The following is a 21,950-nucleotide window of genomic DNA, read 5'->3' on the forward strand; positions in this document are numbered from 1 at the left end:
CTGAAACAGGCTCCAGGCTCTGAGCTGGCAGTCAGCACAGAGCCCGACGCGGGGCTCGAACCCACGAACCGCGAGATCATGACCTAAGCGAAAGTCGGACGCTTAACCGACTAAGCCACCCAGGCGCCCCTTATTATACTTATTTTAACATACATCTATTTCTTCCTCAGTCCATCTTTTTTTTTTTTTTAATGCATCTCAGAGTAAATTGCAGACATCAGTATTCTCCTCCTAAATACTTCTGAATGCATGTGCGTTTTTAACTAGAATTCAGTATTTGTATAGCTTTATCTTTTGATGTAAATTTACATAAAGTGCACAAAATGAAACTATCCATGTGTGAGTTTTCACAGATGCATGGTCTTTGCCTTTTGTATCTTCAGGTATGTCTTTGCCATCTCTTCTGGTCTTAGAGCCTTAACTGTGGCTGTGTTCTTTTCCTAACCATTCCTTGCCCTTTGCACATGCTGAATACTGATGAACTTACTCAGAATCTAAAGAGATTCTGTTTGCTTTATTAAGAAGCATATACTCAAAATGCCCAAGTGAAATGCTGTCCCTGTCAAGGTCTTTCCTGTCTCTGGCACTGGCCCTCAAGTACTGGGGGTTCAAATGGAGAGCGGAGGGCAGACACCTTGGAAAACAGACATGCTATCTTTGTGGGTGCTTGTTAAGAATTTGACAAATGTCAGGGGTGCCTGGGTGGCTCAGTCGGTTAAGTGTCCAACTTCGGCTCAGGTCATGATCTCATGGTTTGTGGGTTCAAGTCCCTCGCTGGACTCTATGCTGACAGCTAGCTCAGAGCCTGGAGCGGCTTCAGAGTCTGTATCTTCCTCTCTCTCTGACCCTACCCTGCTCAAGCTGTCTCTCTCTCTCTCTCTCTCTCTCTCTCTCTCTCAGAAGTAAATAAAAACATTAAAAAAAAAAAGAATTTGACAAATGTCAGTGGAACAAATAGGAAGTTCAAAGCACTATGCCAGTCTCTTTCTGAGATTTAGAATGAGATTATCCCCAATTCTGAAGTGGTTCTTTATCTCAGAAGGGATGTGGACAAATAAGTAGTGGTAGCTTAAGGCCGGGTGTTGAAGTGCTAAAAGCATGTGCAAAGTGTTCCACGATTACTGGTCAGGGAAGTTATTCTTCTGGAACAACAGAAAGCCTTGTCAGAAAAGGTGGCATATAAGTGACACTTAGAGAGCATGGGATGAGTGCAGCGGGAATTGAAATTGAAATCGAAGTTGAAATGTTGTCGGGGCCCAGAATACAGATGGTTGTGAATCCTGGGTACTCAGGTACTTGGTCAGAGCTGTGCTGCAGAACCTCTGGTGCCCTGGATAGTAGCTTTCATAGCCTCTGGTTCATCCTTGGAGCTTCTTGCAGCCGCTTTCCACCCTGGCGGTGGGCAGAATACTCACTCCCCAAAGAACCAGAACCTGTGGCTGTATTACCTTATATGGCAAAAGGAACTTTGCAGATGTGATTCAACTAAGGACTTTAAGATGGGGAGAGTACCCTGGATTGTTCAAGGGGGCCCAGTATAATCACAGAGGTCCATCAGAATAGGGGGGCAGAAGGTGGGTGCCTGGAGGAGATGTGACCACAGAAGAAAGGCGCAGAGAGAGGTACTGTCGCCAGCTTCCTGGCTTTCCATGCTGATGCCTCCATCTGAATTTTTTTTTTTTTTTAATTTTTATACTTTATTTTTGAGACAGAGAGAGACAGAGCGTGAGCAGGGGAGGGTCAGAGAGAGATGGAGACACAGAATCTGAAGCAGCTGCAGGCTCTGAGCTGTCAGCACAGAGCCCGACGTGGGGCTCAAACCCACAAACTGTGAGATCATGACCTGAGCCGGAGACGGAGGCTTAACCGACTGAGCCCCCCGGGCGGCCCTCCCTCTGAACTTCTGACTCCATCCCTTGCCCTCCTCTCTCCTGTGGCTCCAGCCTGCATGTTTGTCACTCAGGATCTCTTCCAGCTGTGCCTTTTCTCTTCTTTCTTCACCTCCAAGCTTTTCATTCCTTTTGTGGAATGTGTCTGCTGCTCCCAGCAGTTGAGACTGCTCTCCCCAAATCTTTACTGAACCCTTATCTAACCACTCCAGCACATTAGATTCCAATCCTTAACTTACCTGAATGCTTATTTTAAGTCTGCCCTCTTTGAATTTCTTCTTCTGGCTTTTGGTCTACCTCTCTTTTGGATCTTCTCGTTCATTAGTGGCTCTTTCTTTGCCTCCTTTGTGGACTTTTCTTTCTCTCCTGTTTGCTTCCTAAATGTAGATTTTTTTTCCCCATAATCTAATCCTGGTTTTATACTTTATTGTACTCTTCACGTTATCTTTGGCTGACTTTATATATTGCCATGGTGTCATCTGATAATACCACGAGCTAGCTTTATCAGACCTTACTGTTTCTTAGTGGGCTTTATAAAAGAATTATGTCATAGGGTTGTTGATAGGAATGTATATCTCTTTCAGACTCCTGCCCATCTGCCTACTTCACCTTTATCTCATAGCAGAAGAACACAGTCACTCTCAAATCTGTGACAAAAGGCCATCCCCCACCCCCCGAGTCTTGAGAATATAGCTGAGTAGTTTGGATAGACGCAGATAGAACAGAAAGGTGGATGGCAGATGGTACAGGTGGGTAACCCTCCCATCTAAATATATCTTCCTAAATGTCATTTCTCTGGCCCATTTTCTATGTTTGAAACCAGTGCCATGAGGACGTGAGGGTGATCTGGCTGTGACATCTGTCGGCCCATCGATCGCCAGCATTGATTCGACTGATCTGGTTTTCTAGCTGGGTGTTCCCTCCCTCCTCTGCTCTATGTGCGTCCCTCCCGAAGCTGTGTGCTCAGCGGAAGAGGACGAGCTTCCCCAATAGAGAACCTTCAGCCAAGGGTGTATGAGTAGCTCTGCTTGCTGCTAGAGCCTCCAGACAAGCTCTCAAGGACCATTTGTAGGAGAACATGGGGTAGCCAAGCTTCCAGAACACGACACCTCCAGATGAGGTGCTGCACGTGGCAGTTTGCCTTTCTTTAAACAGACACACAAAGGTACACAGTCCCATCATTCCTCTAGTGCCTCCTCCTCCTGATACATTGTTGTCGTATCAGTCACCCAGGAAACTGGGCGTCTTCTTTAACCCTTAACCTGTCTTCACATCTGTATTCATCTGGTTTCTAGGATATACCATTTCCCAAATCTGTCTGCTCTACAGCCCTAATTTGTGTTCCCATCCTCTGGATTATGATATTAGCCTCCTTCCTGGTTCCTTTGCTGCTGCCAACATCTTCCTCCAGTCCATCACATAACTATCCCACATGCAGAGAAGTTGTTTTTAAGGTGCAAATCTAGTATCATTTCTGGGCTTAAAACACATAGGAGAGAGTTTGAAAATGGTGTTTTTGTTCTTTTGTGACCTAGGTCTGGCCATGTGTGTCTCTGGGCTCCTTTCTGGCTCCACCCTGCCCTTCCCAGTGTGCACCAGCTGCAGTGAGCTCCCTTCTGTTCACATCATTGTCTCAGACTTTGCCTTTATTCACACAGTTCCTAGAGCCCCAGTGGCTCTAGGCCTCACCCTTAAACCCTCCAGGTGGTGCTGGGTGGTGTTTTCTGTGCTCCGTGACCCCTTGGGCATGCAGTAATCATAGTGAACTCTGAGTGTCCATTTTCAGTTTCTTCTGCTAGACTCAGCTGCTTGATGGCAAAAATAAATACTTTGTTCATGTTTTTATCCGCTGGGCCTTGTACAGAGCCAGGCACATAGTAAGTGTTCCCTAATGATTTATTAAAATGACAGAATAAGATCCAAATCTGTAACATCAAGATAGTCATCAACTTACCAGCAGTTCCACTAAACACAACACCCATTCTGGTATCCCTAAATCAGTTTTGGCCGGTTCCATAGAAAGATACTTTGTGACTGATCAAAGAATCTGGTTATTCCTAAGAAGTGGTAGGATTTAATTAATTAATTAGCTCAAATAAATTTGAATAATTAAATAGGTTAAATAATGTCTTAAATCAGTGGTCCTCAACCTTGGCTGCACATTAGAATCACCCAAGGAATTATTTAAAATAAACAAAACCCTGGTCTCCTCACAGGCAATTAAGTCAGAATCTCTCATAGAAGGAAGGCATGGGATCCAGGTGTTATAATCTATAAATATACTTGGCAATTCCAGTGTTCAGGTAGGGTTGAGAACCACTGGTTTAGATAAAGGTTAGAGTGAGTTATCAGAAATGGAGGTTAAGGGAAATTGGGATGAAATGAGACTAATTATAAACTTTTAAAATTTTATATAATCATAAAATGGGAGAGACATTGGAATGACCTTAGATATCTATGTAAAGTAGAGGCTGCACTGTAGTGGTTGTTTGTTTTATTTTGTTTTGTTATTAAGATAGGATTGAAAATTTATTGGTGGCCAGAAATTTCCTGCTTTGTTAGGCAACCTGATCTATTTCCAGGTGTCTTATGATTAACAGAGTCTTATTAAATTGACTTTAACTGACTTTTTGTGACTCCACACATTATTCCTAATTCTGCCCTCTGGAGCAACTCAAATATCCCTGTTCCAAGGGCCTCTAAATATGTGAAAATCATTCTCTTGCTTCCATAAAGTAATTTCTTATGTAGTTTAACATCCCTGGTAATTTCAGCCTTTATTCATCTGACATTGAGAAGGAAGCTCTGTGAGAGGTTAAGAAACAACTTGGTAAGTTTTGGAGCACAGTTGGAAATAACGCAGTTGAGGTTGAGGAACGAGGTTAGGGTAGAAGACAGAGTGATCTCTTCATTCTGGCTGAAACACTTAGGTCTGTTGTGTGCCATGCAGTGGGGTAGACAGGATAAAATAAGTAGATTTTTTTGTGCCCTGAAAGTGCCCAGGGGGGTCACTGAAAATGAACACCAAGAAAGGCTGAGGATGCAACCAAGGGAAACCTACATTAAAGTTCATCATAATTTTTGAAATCATTAAAGAAAACTAAGAACTAAGATATACAGAGGTGGAGAAGGAGGCAAAGTAAATAAAGAGCTTCAAGAACATTCCAGAGGCCAACAGTGTCCTCTGTAATAGATGTCATTGGTAAGAGCCATTTTAGTGGTGTGACAGGGCAGAAGCCATGTTGCTTTTATTCATACACATTTGCATAGAGCTGCAATGGAAACCCTTACGATCTCCAGACGGCCAAGGCGGAAAACAATCGGAATGAAAAATTCAAGAGAACTGTAAATACAGACATATGGGAAATACTCGAGCCCAGTATTCAAAAGGTGGAAATTAAAAATACAATCTAAATTTAAAACAACTTAAACATGAGATGTTTATAGGCTTCTGTTTTCTGTCTGTGATGCAGTGACAGGGAATAGATTTACCCTTTTGCCCATACAACAGCAGCAACAATAAAAAGACAGACAAAATACACGAAACAATCGGTTTATCTGGATATCAGATGACAAAAGACCGTCTTCCTTGGGAGATGGAAAAGCAATGAGGCAAGCCTTCCGATTGCCCCAGTTTATTGCCTTGAGAGGGTTTCCAGTTTCCAGTAGAGGAAGGAGGAACTGAGGTGGAGCCCAGCAGACTTCCTGAGTCAAGGATGGAGCTTAGAATCTGGGGAGAGCAAAGCAGCTGTAGTTCATAGAAGAGAACAGCAGAGAGGAGAGGTCTGCAGAGGGTCTCGCACAAGGACTCAAGAGCACAGAGCAGCACATTTGTGTGAGGAAACTCCCCAAGGCCAGGGAAGGAATCCTCTAAAGGGCTGGAGGGAATCATCTTGATGTTTGCATGGAGAATACTGTTACTACTGGTCAGGCTGGAAAACTCTTGTAATTCCTGGAGCATTAGGAATGGAGCCATTTAAAGCACTGAAAGGAAAAATACCTCTACTTAGAATTCTGTATTCAGCAAAAATACATTTCAACAACAAAGACAAGACCACCAATAGAATGGGAGAAATATTTGGAAATTATATATCTGATAAGGGTTTAACATACATAGGATACATAAACTGACTTCTGTGTGTATATATATGCTCATATGTAGAATGTACAAAGAACTACAAGTCAATAATAAAAACACAAACTAACCAACTTAAAGATAAGTAAAGGACTTGAACAGACACTTGTCCAAAAGGAATATACCAATGGTCACTAAGTACGTGAAAATAATGCAAATCAAAACAACAATGAAATATCACTTCACGCCACCAGAATTGCTGTAAGAATCTAAAAACTGGAATAACAAGTTTGGCAAGCACGTGGGGAAACTGGAACCTCGTATATTGCTGGTGTGACTGAAAGGACACTGCTGCTGTGGAAAAGTTTTGTAGGTCCTCAGGGAGCTCAGCACACAATTACCATAAGACCCAGCAATTCGGCTCCTAGGTACAGACCCGAAGGGATTGAAAGCAGGGACTCAAGCAGATACTTGTATGCCAGTGTTGACAGCAGCGCCATTCACAAGACCCTCTAGACGGAAACAACTCAAGGGTCTATCACCAGATGATGGGGTAAACAACGTGGTCTGTCCATACGATGGAATAATACTTGGCCATTATAAGGAGTGAAGTTCTGATTCATGCCACAGCATCGATAAGCCTTGAAGACATTGTGCTGAGTTAAATAAGCTAGACAGAAAATAACAAATGTTGTATGATTCTATTTATATGATTATCTAGAATTGGCAAATTCAGAGAGACAGTAGATTATCAGAGTAGGTTGTCAGAGTCTGAGGGGATGCAGGACTAGGGAGTTTGCTTACTGTTTCATAGTTTCCACTGGGGTAATTAGAAAGTTTAGAATTAGTGAGGGGTGTACAATATTGTGAATGTAATTAATGCCACTGTATTGTACACTTAGCAATAATTAGCAAATTTTGTTATTTTTTTACTACAATTTTATTTTTTTTTAAATGTTTTATTTATTTCTAGGGGGGAGAGAGAGCGTGAGCAGGGGAGGGTCAGAGAGAGAGGGAGTGACAGACTCTGAAACAGGCTCCAGGCTCTGAGCTGGCAGTCAGCACAGAGCCCGACACGGGGCTCGAACCCACAAACCGTGAGATCATGACCTAAGCGAAAGTCGGACGCTTAACCGACTAAGCCACCCAGGCGCCCCACTACAATTTTAAAGATAAATAATGTAATTACCAAAAACCATTGGATTGTGTACTTTGAGAGGATGAATTGTCTTGTATGAATTATCTCTCAGTAAAGCTATACTGAAAAAAAAAAAAGGCAAAATGAAGACATTGTCAGACTTAAAAAGCTGAAAGAATTTATTACTAGCAGACCCACATTGCAGGAAATGTTAAAAGATGTCCTTTTAAGGAGAAAGGAAATGAAACCAAATGGAAATCTGGATCTACTGGAAATAATGAAAAGCACTGGCAATGGTAACTATGTAGGTAAATATATAATATTTTTTCCTTATTGTTTAAGTGTCTTTAAAAGATACTGACCACATATTAGTTTTCTCTTTCTATGTAATTGATTACCACAGGCTTAGTAGCTTCAAAACAGCACCCATGTACTAGCTCACAGTTCTGTAGGTGGTAGTCTGACATACTCTGGCTGGGTTTTCTGCTCAGGTATCCCAACAGCTGCTGTCAAGGTGTCGGCTGGCCTGGGTTCTCATTAGGAGGCTCTGGTTGTGGGCAGAACTCGATTATTTGTGACTGTACCCTGTTCAAGACTGGCTGTTAGCTCCCTGAGACTGCCCACGCTCCTTGCTGTGTGGCACCATCCACCTGAAGGCCACTAGTGGAACATCCCAGTTTTCTTATGCTTCCAATCTCTGACTTCCCTTCTGTGATGAGCTGGAGAAAACACTTGTTTTCTTATCTGTAAGGATATTAGATCAAGGCCGATTTTGTTTTTTGATTTGTTTTCCTCAAAAAAGAGAATTTGTAGCAGTAGAACCATTAAGTTGCAAATGAAATTCTCCATGGAGCTTTAGAGACTAAGGGGGAAAAACTGCAATCGACATAGCTCTTTTCTTCCTCCTCCTAGGAGTTTCAGCCACTGTAGATGTGTTTTTGGACTATCTCTTGATTTTCCTTTTTGTGTGGTGGGTGTTTGCATTATACTCCGCCGGCAGCCTAGGTTGATGCTTTATGAAACCTCCCTATCATAGCAAACTTTCCTCATGTTTCTTTTTTCTTCTTTCCCCTTCTCAGGGTCTCCATTTCTGAAAAAAACATCATCAAGAACAAGGAGGACATGGAGGCCGAGTTGCTAACAGCCCGGTCCCACGTAAGCTGGGTGGCCTTCGTTGTTTTCCAACCGAGAACCCCTTTCTGCTTGAGTTTTGGAATCCTTTGCCTAGGAACTTCAGAAATTTTATCCTGGACACTCTCCTCTGGAAGACTGGCACTATTTTGTTTGCTTTGTTTGTAGATGTAGTTTTAATTCCTTTCATGTAAAAGAAATACAAGTTTAGCAGTGATGCGGGCAGGAGGAGTCAAGTGGGTAATGTTGAGGATTCTGACAAAATGCTTTCATCCACACTAGGGAGTAAAGGCTACAGCACGCTTCCTCCCCACAAAATGATGTGGGAATTGGGAGTGTTGGTGCCTGGTGGGGCTCTCTGGCCCCTCGTTGTCCTAGATGTGGAGCTGGCTATATGATGCCTCCCTCGGGAGCTCCTGTTGGAAGGAGCTTGGGCGTAAGTTATGTACTTATCCAGGGGTGACCACAGCCAGGGCATGAGGGCCGGGAGCCTGGGCCCCTTGTGCCTTATTCACCTTCTTCCCCTGGAGCGTCCTGCATTTCTACCTCTGCTTATGTGCAAAGTCCCACTAGAGTGTTGTGGTTTCTGCTTTCGGCTGTGTTATGTACTTTGAAGGACTTAAGAGAAGAAAACTAGTTATATTTACCCAGATATTTACTGTATTTCTTTTTAATGTGGGTAATAAAGGTGTCGCTTCTGTGTCTAGTGTTTCTTTGTCAAATGGCTTTGTTACTATTAAAATATAATCTCCATTTTTTTTTTTTAATATTTTTTTATTTATTTCTAGGAGAGAGAGAGAGAGAGACAGCGTGAGCAGGGGAGGGTCAGAGAGAGAGGGGGACACAGACTCTGAAACAGGCTCCAGGCTCTGAGGGAGACACAGACTCTGAAACCGGCTCCAGGCTCTGAGCTGGCAGTCAGCACAGAGCCCGACGCGGGGCCCGAACCCACGAACCGAGAGATCATGACCTGAGCCAAAGTCGGACGCTTAACCGACTGAGCCACCCAGGCGCCCCTATAATCTCCATTTTAAAAAAATGCCTACCAATGTTTAGGAAAAATGTTTTGGATAATTATTTTAGATCAGAAAACCTGGTGAGTTTGATCTCTTAAGCATGAAGTTGTACTTGAACTGAAGACTGCTTTGTGTCTTTTTTCTGCCTTGAATTAGGTTCTTTATTTCACATAATATAAATGCAGATTAACTTTTGGTGTCTGATGCTCCTTGCTGTAGGTGTCTATAATAGAGTTGATTTAAATAAAAGTTCTGATGGTTTCTAAACCTAGAGCATAACCTGGAACTGGATTTTAGGCAGTAGGTATCTAAGAGCCATTCCTGTTAGGACTTGATCAGAATCCAAAATACATACTACTCACTTCTGGAGTGAATTCTGTTCCATTCTCTTTCCCTAGCCCAGTGCTGTCTGCCTAATTTCTTTTTTTGTCTGTACTCAGGAAGGAAGGGCAGAAATATGTATCTGGCTTGATACATATTTGTTCCTTGTTGTAGACACTGGTGACCTTCAAGGATGTACTTGTGAACTTCTCCAGGGAGGAGTGGAAGCTGCTGGACACGGCTCAGCAGATCATGTACAAAGATGTGATGCTGGAGAACTATAAGAATCTGATTTCCTTGGGTAAGACTAAGTTGTATTCTTAGAGATATCCCCCTGTGAGGATTTTGGTTCTTCACTGATAAAAAGGTATGGAAATAGTCAAGCACATATATCAGAGTATGAGCTTGGGGCCAGGGACGTGATTTCCTTGGGACAGAGAAGAGGGCTTTTTTTTTTTTTTAGATTTATTTTTATTTATTTATTTATTTTACAAATAGTTTGTCAAATTAGTTTCCACATAACACCCAGTGCTCATCCCCACAAGTGCCCTCCTCCATGCCCATCCCCCCTCCCCCACACATCCATCAGTCCTCAGTTTTTGTCAGCATTCAAGAGTCTCTCATGGTTTGCCTCTCTCCCTTTCCCCCACCATTTCCCCCCTTCTTCTCCCCCTTGTTCCTCAGTTAAGTTCCTCCTAATCCTCCTATACGTGCAAACATACGATATTTGTCCTTCTCTGCCTGACTTATGTTGCTCAGCATAACACCCTCAAGGTCCATCCATGTTGCTACACGTGGCCAGATTTCATTCTTTCTCATTGCCATGTAGTATTCCATGGTATAGATAAGAGAAGAGGGCTTTTGTACTCGTACTTTTATGGAGCAGGGGGAACTGTGTTTTGATTTGTTGGAATTTTTAAAAAATGCATATTTTGCTGCCTCTGTAGCCTCCCCTTGTCTACTTTTCAGAGTTGCCCCAAGACTAAGAAGGGGTTGGGGTTGAATCTGGGATGCTCTTTGTTTCCAGCCCAGAGCTCCCCAACCCCTGCCCAGTTCTTTATCTTTCACTGTGCACAGGGCATCAGCTTCCCAAACCAGATGTGATCCTCCAGTTGGAGAAAGGGGAAGAGCCGTGGCTGGTGGAGAGAGGGATTCACCGGGAGACCCGTCCAGGTGAGGACCAGTCAAGAGGTGTTGCAGGTCGTAGCTCAGATGAGAGTTAGGCACTAGAATCCCTGGACATAGTGGTCACTAGTTCTCATTCCTGAGGCAAAGACTGAGTTAATTTACCTTCTGTTTCCCCGTGACCCGTCTTTTTATAGTCTTGTCACACTTCATCTGCATTCAAAGACAAACATGTACTCTTCGTGAAAATTATCTTTCTGTTGATGTGCTTGGTTTTAGCCCTGTTGGTCTTGCGTTCCTGATTTGTACACTAATTCTAGTGTCCTCGTGCTCTCATGCAGTGCACCTGGATGGTTCAGTTGGTTGAGCATCCAACTTGATTTTGGCTCAGGTCATGATGCTAGGGTCATGGGATCAAGCCCCATGTTGGGCTCTGTGGCAAGTGTGAGGCCTGCTTAAGGTTCTCTGTCTCCCTTTCCCTCCCCACTTCCTCTCTCCCCCTCTCTCTTCCCCTCTCCCCTACTCTTGTCCTCTCTCTAAAATAAAAAAAATAAAAAAAAACCCAGGGGCGCCTGAGTGGCTTAGTCGGTTAAGCGTCCGACTTTCGCTTAGGTCATGATCTCGCGGTTCGTGGGTTCGAGCCCCGCGTCGGGCTCTGTGCTGACGGCCAGCTCAGAGCCCAGAGCCTGTTTCAGTCTGTGACTCCCTCTCTCTCTGACCCTCCCCTGCTCACGCTGTCTCTCTCTCTCCTAGAAATAAATAAAAATATTTTAAAAAAAATATTTCAAAGAAAAATAAAAACCCTTTTAAATGGTGTTTTTTTTTTCCTAGGTTAAGAACCAAACATTTTACCTGAAAGGCATTGAGAAACAGACAGACTTTTAACCAGGGGAAATAGTCTGCAGTAATACACACAGGTATAAACAAAAGGGCAGAAAAACCCAGGAGAATATGTGTTAGGGGCCAGGTTGTGAGTTAGTGTCCTGTGGTGTGAGTCCTATCAGTTGTTAGGTCTTGATGTCTCTGAACAAAGGAATCTGAATGCAAGACAGAATAATAATGTCAATAATGATTATTATGGTATTGCTTTGACCACGCATATGTCAGAGTCTGTGATGAGCTCGTACCTGATGGTACTTAATGATAATTTTACACCATAAATACTGTCGTTCCTCGGATTACAGATAAGCAAAATGATCTTTGAAAAGTTTTAACAACTTGTCTGGATTTACCACTGATAGTGTTAAAGCTTTGATTTAGAGCCTATATCTGGATAACTTGTGTACAGTTGCTTTCCCGGCCTGTTGCCTGGCCTCTCTGAGGTTCCTGGTGCCAGACATCTGGATGTTATTCTGTTGTGCTTTGACGGTGTCGAGAACAGGCACTGCCTGGCATAAGGCTGAACTTACGGTTTAGGAATGTGAAATTGGCTGTAGTGTGAAGAATGCATGTCAGGGGAAGGGTCTGGTGAGAAGTAGACATGTTAGGTTCTTATATCATTAATAGTTTAGATCATAGGAGTGCAGACCTTACCATGAGATTTTCTCTTACTGCCCCCAGCACTGAATATCCTGATCCCACGTGTCCTGCCCAGTCCTGTGGCTTCCCCTTGGCCTCACTGCTTCTCTTATGTGCTGCACAGCCCAGCACCTTTCCGGTTTGCCGCTCTCCTCTTTCCTTTCTCACTAGGAAGGCGGCTGGATAAGCAGCTCACACAGCCTCCATACTTGGTCTCTACATCCCACTGTTTGGACCTTAGTGGTTTTTTAGTTACACAAAGATTCCTCATTTCTTTCAGATTTGGACACTGCGGTTGAAATTAAATCATCGGTGTCCAGTAAGAGTATTTCCAAAGATAAACAATCCTATGGCATTAAAATGGAAGGAATTCCAAAGAATGATCTCTGGTATTTATCATTAGAAGAAGTCTGGAAATGTGAAGACCAGTTGGACAAGTATCAGGAAAACCAGGAGAGACATTTGAGGCAAGTGGCATTCACCCAAAAGAAAGTACTTACTCAGGAGAGAGTCTGTGAAAATGGTAAATTTGGGGGAAATTGTCTTCTTCCTGCTCAACTAGTGCTGAGGGAGTATTTCCATAAACATGACCCACATACTAAAAGTTTAAAACATAATTTAGTTTTTAGTGGTCATCAGGAAAGCTATGCAAGTAATAGTAGTGAATGTGGTCAAACCTTCTGTCAAAACATTCACCTTATTCAGTTTGCAAGAACTCAACCAGGAGAGAAGTCCTACAAATGCCCTGATACTGTCAACTCTCTTACTGGTGGTACATCCCTTGGTGGATCGAAGGGCATGCATAGGGATAAACCATATGAATGTAAGGAGTGTGGAAAATTCTTTAGCTGGCGTTCTAATCTTACCAGGCACCGGCTTATTCATAGTGGAGAAAAACCCTATGAATGTAAAGAATGTGGAAAGTCTTTTAGCCGGAGTTCTCACCTCACTGGACATCAGAAGACTCACACTGGCGAGGAACCCTATGAATGTAAAGAATGTGGAAAGTCCTTCAGCTGGTTCTCTCACCTTGTGACCCACCAGAGAACTCACACAGGAGACAAACTGTACACATGCAGCCACTGTGGAAAATCTTTTGTTCACAGCTCCAGGCTCATTAGGCATCAGAGAACTCACACTGGAGAGAAACCTTATGAGTGTCCCGAGTGTGGGAAGTCTTTCAGACAGAGCACACATCTCATTCTGCATCAGAGAACTCACGTCAGAGTGAGGCCCTACGAATGTAACGAGTGTGGGAAGTCGTATAGCCAGAGGTCTCACCTTGTGGTGCACCACAGGACTCACACGGGACTGAAGCCCTTTGAGTGTAAAGACTGTGGAAAATGCTTCAGTAGAAGCTCTCACCTTTTCTCCCATCAGAGGACACACACTGGAGAGAAACCATATGAGTGCCACGACTGTGGGAAGTCCTTCAGCCAGAGTTCTGCTCTCATCGTGCATCAGAGAATTCATACTGGAGAGAAGCCATATGAATGCTGCCAGTGTGGGAAAGCCTTCATTCGGAAGAATGACCTTATTAAGCATCAGAGGGTTCATGCTGGGGAAGAGACCTATAAATGTAATCAGTGTGGGATTATCTTCAGCCAGAACTCTCCGTTGATAGTACATCAAATAGCCCACACTGGAGAGCAGTTCTTAACATGTAACCAGTGTGGGACAGCGCTTGTTAACAGCCCTAACTTTATTCGGTATCAGACAAATCACATTAGAGAGAATACTTACTAATATTACGAATGTGGAAAGTTCTTCACAAAGAGCAATAACTTTTACATTGGAAACTACTTCTGGAGGGAAGTGGTATAGATGTAATCTCCGTAGAAATGTTTTCAATCTTGTTACTACCATTTTGTGCACTAGAGAGTTGGTCCTGGAAGGGGAAATAACCCGCAGATTTCACGGCAGAACACAAACACCACCAGCTTTTCTTTCCACGATTTCCTACAAAAGCAGTTATCCTTGGAGCATTCTTGACCAAGCCTTAAAATGCTAGAATCTGAGAAGGAACCATTGAAGTAGGTGGGAGATTATCCAGCTTCGTTGCCTTCTTCAAAAAAATGTCAGTCGGAATGATACTTTAGAAAGACAAGTCAGTGAGAGTTGCTATTACAAAGAATAAAAATTTGATAGTTGTTGTAACAAAAGTGGAAAATAATATTCCAGTGAAATAATGTGCCATGTTTTTACTTGATTGTCCTTCTGGGACATTTGGTAGTGTCTCCTCTGTTTTATGTGTCTGATATAAACCACATTTTGGTTAGTAGCAGGGAAAATACTTATAATGTAAAGCAGAAAAAGAACACATTTACTAGTAATGGTACTTATTTTAAGTATATTTGCATGTGAGCAAGAATTGAAAAATAATCTGGATAATGAACAGAATCTATTTTGTTAGGTAATGGGATTGAGTGAGCTTTGTAGTTTATTCCATGTTACTCATAATTATTTGAAGATATTTTTAAACATTAAAAAAGATATCCAGTTTCTCTAATCTGTCAGCAAGGATGCTTAAGGACCATCTGCTAGCAAACTTTCCCCTTCTACATTGTTTGGGTCATAGGACTGTACTCTTTGAGACCATGTGCTGAAGGCTCCTGGGAATTTAAACACAGGGATTCTTTGGACTTTGAGACCTAGAAGATTATTCGGTGTTTGAGCACATGAGGGAGGGTCCCCCTTTGAGTGGGAAGCAGGTACCTGGTCCAGTCTTAGAGCAGCTGTGCTCATGAAGTAAACAGCACTTCTCAAAGCCACCCTCCTTATAAAGTTATGAGTTACAAAGTTCCACCTCTGTCCTTAACTTGCTGGGTGAACTTGGGCATGCTTCCTAGCATCTCTGTGCCTCTTCTGTAAATTAGGGATATTACTTATCGTGTAGGACAGTGGTGAGTGTTAACTGAGTAAACATACAAACAGCTTAGAATAGTGCCTGACACATGTTAAGTGTTGTGTTGTTGTGGCCGTGGTAATTGCTGTCATTGCTGTCCCACCTCCGGTGTACGTCTTTGAATTTAAACCTGCTTGCGTGTGAGTGAGAGCTTACGAGCTCTCACTTCCTTCCCAGCCATGTTTCCTTCTTACCTACGTCAGCACTTCACAACCTGAGGAAATCACTACCCATAGTGGGTGTTATCGACTCACTTCTGAGGATCAATAAACAACTTTTAATATTGTATGTGAAATCATCTTCTTTGTATAAAGGTTTTCTCTTCTAGGGAAAGAAGCCTAATCTTCAGATTCTGTGGTAAGTTCATGACCCAAAAATTTAGAAAGAGAACCTGTTTTAATTCTGTTTCATTCTATAAATGGATCTCTGTGAAGGGACTAGCCATTGTCATTTTATAGCAAAACAATATATTTTAGATGCTTAATGACTGGTGAATGATAAATATTTTTGAGACCAGGAGGACAAAGATCCTGATGTCTCTCTCCCAGGAAAAATCTAGAAATGATGGCCAAGAGTCATGAGACTTGAGAGCGACAAGGAACCGGAGACCATCTAACTTGTGCTCTTCATGTACAGTTGAGATCAAGTGAGTTGGCACTGGTCTCACATTATGAGTGAAGTCAGATCCAGAACTAGATCCTTAGGTTCCTCGATTCCTGCTGTGTTCTTCAGTGCAGATATATTATTCACATGTAGATATACTCCTATCAGAAATCATTTTCGTGATAAGCAGTGGTTCTTATGAGTGTAGAAGAGTAGTCCCTTAACTGGGCTTCTTAGAATTTCTGATAACCAATGGCTCAATTTTCCTCAACTGTATAATGGAGTTACTTCTAGTATCTACCTCAGAGGGTTGTTGTGTGGATTAAGTGAGATAATGTGTATAAAGTATTTAAAACAGTGCCTGGCACACAAATATTAAATGTGTTAGCTACTACTACCACTGTTATTAACACATTAAGGAATGTAGGAAGAGATAAATAACTATGGATGATCACTAAAACATTACGTATAATAGTGCAAACTTTGCAGTATAGAAATGTATAGTAGCAAAATGGTTATAGCGTATCCAGGTCATGGAATATTACTCAGACATTAAAAATATGCAAACTGTTAACAAGAAAAATGTTAATGTTGTCATGTGTGTTGAAAAGAGCATGATAAATAATTGTTAATAAGGAGTAAGCTCAAGTAAAAATAAATGAATTGTAAATAACTGAAATGAATCTTGTTTAAAACTCTTAGGAAATTTGTCAAAAGATTAATAGCAGTTAACTTTCTTTTTTTCTTTCTTTTTTTTTTGTTTTGTACTTGTCTATTTTTTCCAAAGTCTCTTCAACAAATATATATTGCTTTTATATTACAGTTTCTTTAGTAAGCAATTTTTTTCTCTTCCAACATTTTTGTCTACAAATAAGCTACTAGAACCTGAACCATGGAATTTGATAGCAGATGAACCAGTGGTTGGCTGGGGATGGGAGAGTGATCGACAGCAGATGGGACCACAAGGGAACCATTAGGAATGATCTGTATCTAGACTGGTGGTGGTTCCATGACTGTACTTGTCTGTTAAACTCATCAGAGTATACATTTTAAGGGTCCAGTTTGTTGTATTCAAATTTTATCTCAATAAAATTGATTTTTTGAAAATATTCAGCAAACCAGGAATTTCTGGGAAATCAGAAAATCTGCAGCTCCAAGTGAAATGTAGTAACAGTAGTAGTAGTAGTAGTTGCTGATTTTTGTAACTCATCTTTGTGTATAGACAGCTTGATACAAGGTAGCCGAGCTAAGCCCTTTAATACAATAGATTACTTCGCCATCTGTAACCCTGTAAGGAACATATTAGCGCCCCTGTGGTTAAGGGAACTAGAGTTTGGAAATTTAGGTAATTTGCCCACATTTACATAGCTAGTAAATGGTGAAGCTTTATATGAAAAATAACGTGTGTGGCAGATCTCAAACGATGTCTGGCACTTTGTAGAGGATCTTAACAAAATTAGCCAGTTCAGTATAGAAAATACATAGTACCATCATCATTTCCTTCAAAGACCAATTCACTCAGACCTCCCTCAAACAATGTCCTCTGTCTCCCTCTAGATTCTCATTGTGTCGTATCTTAAAATGATGCAGGTACTAAGTGGAGATAAGGATGTTAAGGGAAGAAAGTAAATTAGTGGTGGCATGTAAGTTACATGGACCATCTCATTTAATCTTCACATTAATTCTGTTCATGTGCGTTACCTACTTCTGTTTTGAGTTCACAGTGACTTGCCCCAAGTTACAGAGTAAGTGGAGGAGGACCCAGGGTTCAAACCCAGATCACTTTGGCTCCAGCATGTAGTGCTTCCACTACTTGCTGCTGACTCCACATCTGGCAAAGGATCCTGGGCACTATCCTAAGGATAAGAGTAAACCACAGGAATTTTAATAAAGGACCCAATATAATCAGTCACCATTGTTATAGGCACACAAGGATTCAGAAAGTATTTTCTTTTTAAAAAATTTTTAATTTCATTTTGAGAGTGCGAGTGAGGGAGGGACAGAGAGGAAGAGGGAGAATCCAAAAGAGAGAATCCCAAGCTTATAGCGCAGAGCCTGATGTGGGGCTCGAACCCATGAACCGTGAGATCATGACCTGAGCCAAAATTAAGAGTGGGACACTTAACTGACTGAGCCACTCAGGCACCCCTAGAAAGTATTAATATTCGGGGGCACCTGGGTGGCTCAGTCGGTTAAGCGTCTGACTTCAGCTCAGATCATGATCTCACGGTTCGTGGGTTCAAGCCCCATGTCAGGCTCTACTGACGGCTAGCTCAGAGCCTGGAGCCTGTTTCAGATTCTATATCTCCCTTTCTCTCTGACCCTTCCCTGCTCATGCTCATTCGCTCGCTCTCTCTCTCAGAAATAAATAAAACATATAAAAAAAGAAAAAGTATTAACATTCATCCATGAGTTAAACACACACTGATTAATCTGTGGAATTACCGTTCCTGAAAGGCAAGAAGGTGAAAATGTTTGCTTTAGTTAACTTAGCCCTTAAATAACTGGGAAGCTGCCCATGTGCCCAGCGTCTCAGCAGCTGCTGAACAGGAATTAGAATTGGTTCAAAGAAATGGTGCGTAAACAGCTATTGGTTGAAGTTCTCAAACTACTCCGACAATGAGACAGATGGCAAGGGAATAGAGGTGCCATACATTTGTGGCTTCAAGGGGTGGAAAGGCCAGCCGCTTTTCACTGCACACAGTAGAAATTCATCTTTCAATTATGTTTAGTGACGAAGTTCTCCTATCACATAGATCTGTGGAAAAAGATTAGACTTAGGGTGTATTACCTTACAGATGAGTGAGTTCTACCCTGACTCCTGTTATGGATTTAATTCTGTGCTCCCAAAATTCGTGTGTTGAAGTCATCCCCCATTACCAGAACATGACCTTACGTGGAAAAAGGGTCTTCACAGAGGTAATCAAGTTAAACAAGTCACTCGTGCAACCAATACTCGTACAGTATCAATGGTATGTAATAGGCAGAGGTCTATAACACATGCTTCCCGCACAGCATCTGTCGGAAGGAACCAGTCCTACCAACAGCCTGAGTTTGGACCTCTAGCCTCCAGAACTGTGAGATACATTTCTGTTGTCGAAGCCCACACTCTGGTGCTTTGCTATAGCTGACCTGGGAAACTGAGACACTGCTTCACCCCTCTGGCACTGCTAATCCCCTTTATCCTATTCATTTTTTCAATAGTACTTCTTATCTGTCAATCCTCTGTCTTCCCTTGCCAAAATGAATGCTTCACAAAGGAATTTAGTCTTAATTACTGATCAGTCATCTGGCCTGGTAGAGTGGCTAGCTCACTGTAGACATTCAATAAATAGTTGTTGAGTGACTTCAAGAAATACACATGCATCTGCTGAATCTAGAAAGGGCAATGCCATAAACTTATAGCCAACCAACACCTAAAGGTACATAGCTCTTGTAGCAAAGAGGAAGGGGAGAGGGCAGTTACTGGATGGTGAAGCAACAGTGCTTGCCACGTGGAGATAACATCCTAACAGATACCACAATAACAGACCATTTTAAAGAACAACAGGGGCGCCTGGGGGGCTCAGTCAGTTAAGCATCCGACTTCGGCTCAGGTCATGATCTCACGGTTTGTGGGTTCGAGCCCCACGTTGGGCTCTTTGCTGACAGCTCAGAGCCTGGAGATGCTTCAGATTCTGTGTCTCCCTCTCTCTCTGCCCCCCCCCCCCCCCCCCCCCCCACGCTCTCTCAGAAATAAAACATTAAAAATTTTTTTTTTAAAAAGAACAACAAAAGGCTTTGAACTACCACTAATCAAGTGGTATATACTTACTATAATGACAGAATACCAACGTCGGGAGCCCTGGCATAGTGCTGACCCAGAGTCTGCAAACAATGGACATAGACCAAATCCGGCCTTCTGTCTACGTCTGTAATTAAAGTTTTACCGGAGCACAACTGTGCTTATTCACATAGTTACTGTCTGTGGCTGCTCTCATGCTACAAGGCAAGGGTCAGTAGTTGTGAAAGACTGTGGTGCGCAAAACCTCAAACATTTACTAACTGGTTGTTACGGGATGAACGGTCTCCCTCCCAGATTCCTATGTTGAAGTCCTAATCCCCAATAACTCAGAATGCCACGGGGGTCTTTAAACATTTTAAGTTAAAATAACGATATTAGGGTGGGACCTCATCCAATCTGACTGGTGCCCTTATAAGAGGCGAGTAGGACACGGATACAGAGGTACAACATGGGGGGACATGGGGAGAGGACTATTTACAAGCCAAGCAAAGAGGTGTTAGGAGAAACCAACTCGGTCAACACCTTGATCTCTGACTTGATCACAGCCTCTAGAACTGTGAGAAAATAAACTTCTGTTGTTGAAGGCACTCAGGACAACCCTAGCACACTTTTTCACTGGACTTTTACAGAAAAAGTTTGCAGACCCCACTGCAGGGAAATGCCAGTGGAACGAGGTAAAAAGACTAGAGACAGACTCAGATATGTGATAGGCAAAATAATGGCCCCTGAAAGATGTCTACATCCTCATCCTAGAATCTCTGAATAGGTTGTATGGCAAAAGAGGATGAAGTTTGCTAATCCTGCATTCTCCAAATGTGCCCAGTGTAATCCATACATCCTTAAAAGTGAAAGAGGGAGACCGGAGGAGGCCAGAGCGAACAGGACTCAACTCTGTTGCGGGGTTTGAATACGGAGGGAATGGGCCACCACCCAAGAAATGCAGGTGGCCTCTCAAATCTGGAAAAGGCAAAGGAAAGGATCCTTTTCCAAGAACCTCCAGAAATGAATGGATCCCTGTCAACACTTGGATTTAGCTTCCTAAGGCCTGTGCTAAACTTCTGACCTACGGAGCTGTAAGATAAGTTTGTACTGCTTTAGGCCACCAAGTTTGTGGTAACTTGTTGATCCCGCTTTGGGTCCTCTGTCTTCTTCTCTCTCTGCCCCTACCCCGCTTGCACTCACATGTGCTCTGTCTCTCTCAAAAATGCACACTAAAAAAAATATATAGACAAAGCACACTTAGGGATGTAGCAGACATTTTCTCAAAAATCAATTAAGTGAGCTTGGCACTTCAAGGAAAATAAATGACAGTATTTATTTTTTTTGCCAACATAAAATTCGAGTTTTCAAGTAAATAGAAGAATTTTGGAAAACTTGTACTCCCACAGTGAATTTCACAGCTTCCCAATACTTAAGATCAATTATAATACGGAATAAGACTTTTCATATTGTAAAATGAAACGTGCCAACATTGTGAAGATCTGCATAAGTCAGTGAATATTTTCCAAATGACTAATTTATGATGCTACAGAAGCACGAATAAAACTATCCATTCAAAGTGCAAGACAGACGTTAATGTAATAGCGTGAAATCACCTACGTGGTTTCAGACTGTTCACCGCAGCTCGTTTCCCTGGTTCAGCCTGTGCCATCCAGGGGCACCCACGGTCACCTGACAGGCAGGTTCGAACACCCCGTCCTTTCCGGGCCGGGGCGGCCCGGCCCGAGCGTCGGACCCCGGACTTCGCCTCAGGTCCTGCCCTCACCGTAGTGAGTTCCAGCCCTGCATCGGGCTCTGCACCGGCAGCGTGGAGCCTGTTTGGGATTCTTTCTTTTTTTTTCTCTCTCTCTCAAAATAAATAAACGTTAAAAAAAAAAAAAACAAAACCAAAAAACCAAAAAACTACCCTGTCCTTTTCCAACTGCATACCTGGGTGAGACTGGATTTTCTTTAAATACTTCCACAAAAACAAAAACAACACATGCAACAGGTTGCGGAAGCGAACACGACAACCCAGCTGTTTTCTATTAAATGAGACATTTAAAAGATTTCTCTCAGGAGAAAAATGTAAATCAATGCCACTGCTCACTACTTTTTTAAAAGTAATATTCATTAAAATGTCACTTACGTTAACATGTTGTTACGAATTTTTGAGTTATAACCATTTCGGAAAAGCAAAGACCTGTGAACATTTTTACCTCAACTTACGCCGCTCCCGCCGTTGCGCCGCTGCCGCGAACTGCGGTAAATCTCGGCGGTGTTTACAGCTGCCAGCGCGGCGCCCAAGCTCCCTCCCCGAGAACCACAGCTTCCGGACAGCAGCGCCCTCATCCGGCGGCCCTGGGGCGGAGCCCTCCCCGCGCCGCAGGACGTCATGCAGAGGCTTCTGGGAATTGTAGTTCGCTCTGTGCCGGGGTCGCACTGACGCATTTCCTGTGCGCCCCT

At 42.7% G+C, this 21,950-nt stretch overlaps 1 protein-coding gene and 1 long non-coding RNA gene across 10 annotated transcripts in view; one reads left to right on the top strand and one right to left on the bottom strand.

The window, feature by feature from the left end:
* Positions 1 to 16,822, top strand: part of ZNF10 (zinc finger protein 10) — a 19,718-nt gene extending 2,896 nt beyond the window's left edge. For 5 of the 9 annotated variants that reach the window (XM_077763591.1, XM_077763590.1, XM_077763592.1 and 2 more), the window contains 4 exons: positions 8,182 to 8,257; positions 9,745 to 9,871; positions 10,648 to 10,743; positions 12,494 to 16,822. In XM_077763591.1, coding sequence (XP_077619717.1) covers positions 8,225 to 8,257; positions 9,745 to 9,871; positions 10,648 to 10,743; positions 12,494 to 13,959 — 1,722 coding nt within the window. In that variant the 5' untranslated portion in view covers positions 8,182 to 8,224 and the 3' untranslated portion in view covers positions 13,960 to 16,822. Of the gene's footprint in view, positions 1 to 2,527; positions 2,639 to 3,436; positions 3,494 to 8,181; positions 8,258 to 9,112; positions 9,330 to 9,744; positions 9,872 to 10,647; positions 10,744 to 11,274; positions 11,613 to 12,493 lie in introns of those variants that run through there. The other 4 variants (XM_077763594.1, XM_077763596.1, XM_077763588.1 and 1 more) reach the window with 4 other exon arrangements.
* Positions 5,427 to 21,797, bottom strand: LOC144231195 (uncharacterized). The gene is made up of 2 exons (XR_013335010.1): positions 21,704 to 21,797; positions 5,427 to 5,873 (listed from the first exon to the last, which is right to left on the bottom strand). It is a non-coding gene; the product is annotated as an uncharacterized LOC144231195 (long non-coding RNA).
* Between the last annotated feature and the right edge of the window lie 153 nt (positions 21,798 to 21,950).

Source organism: Crocuta crocuta, unplaced genomic scaffold (genome assembly GCF_008692635.1).
Source record: "Crocuta crocuta isolate KB4526 unplaced genomic scaffold, BGI_CrCroc_1.0 scaffold114, whole genome shotgun sequence".
NCBI classification, from domain to species: Eukaryota; Metazoa; Chordata; class Mammalia; order Carnivora; family Hyaenidae; genus Crocuta; species Crocuta crocuta.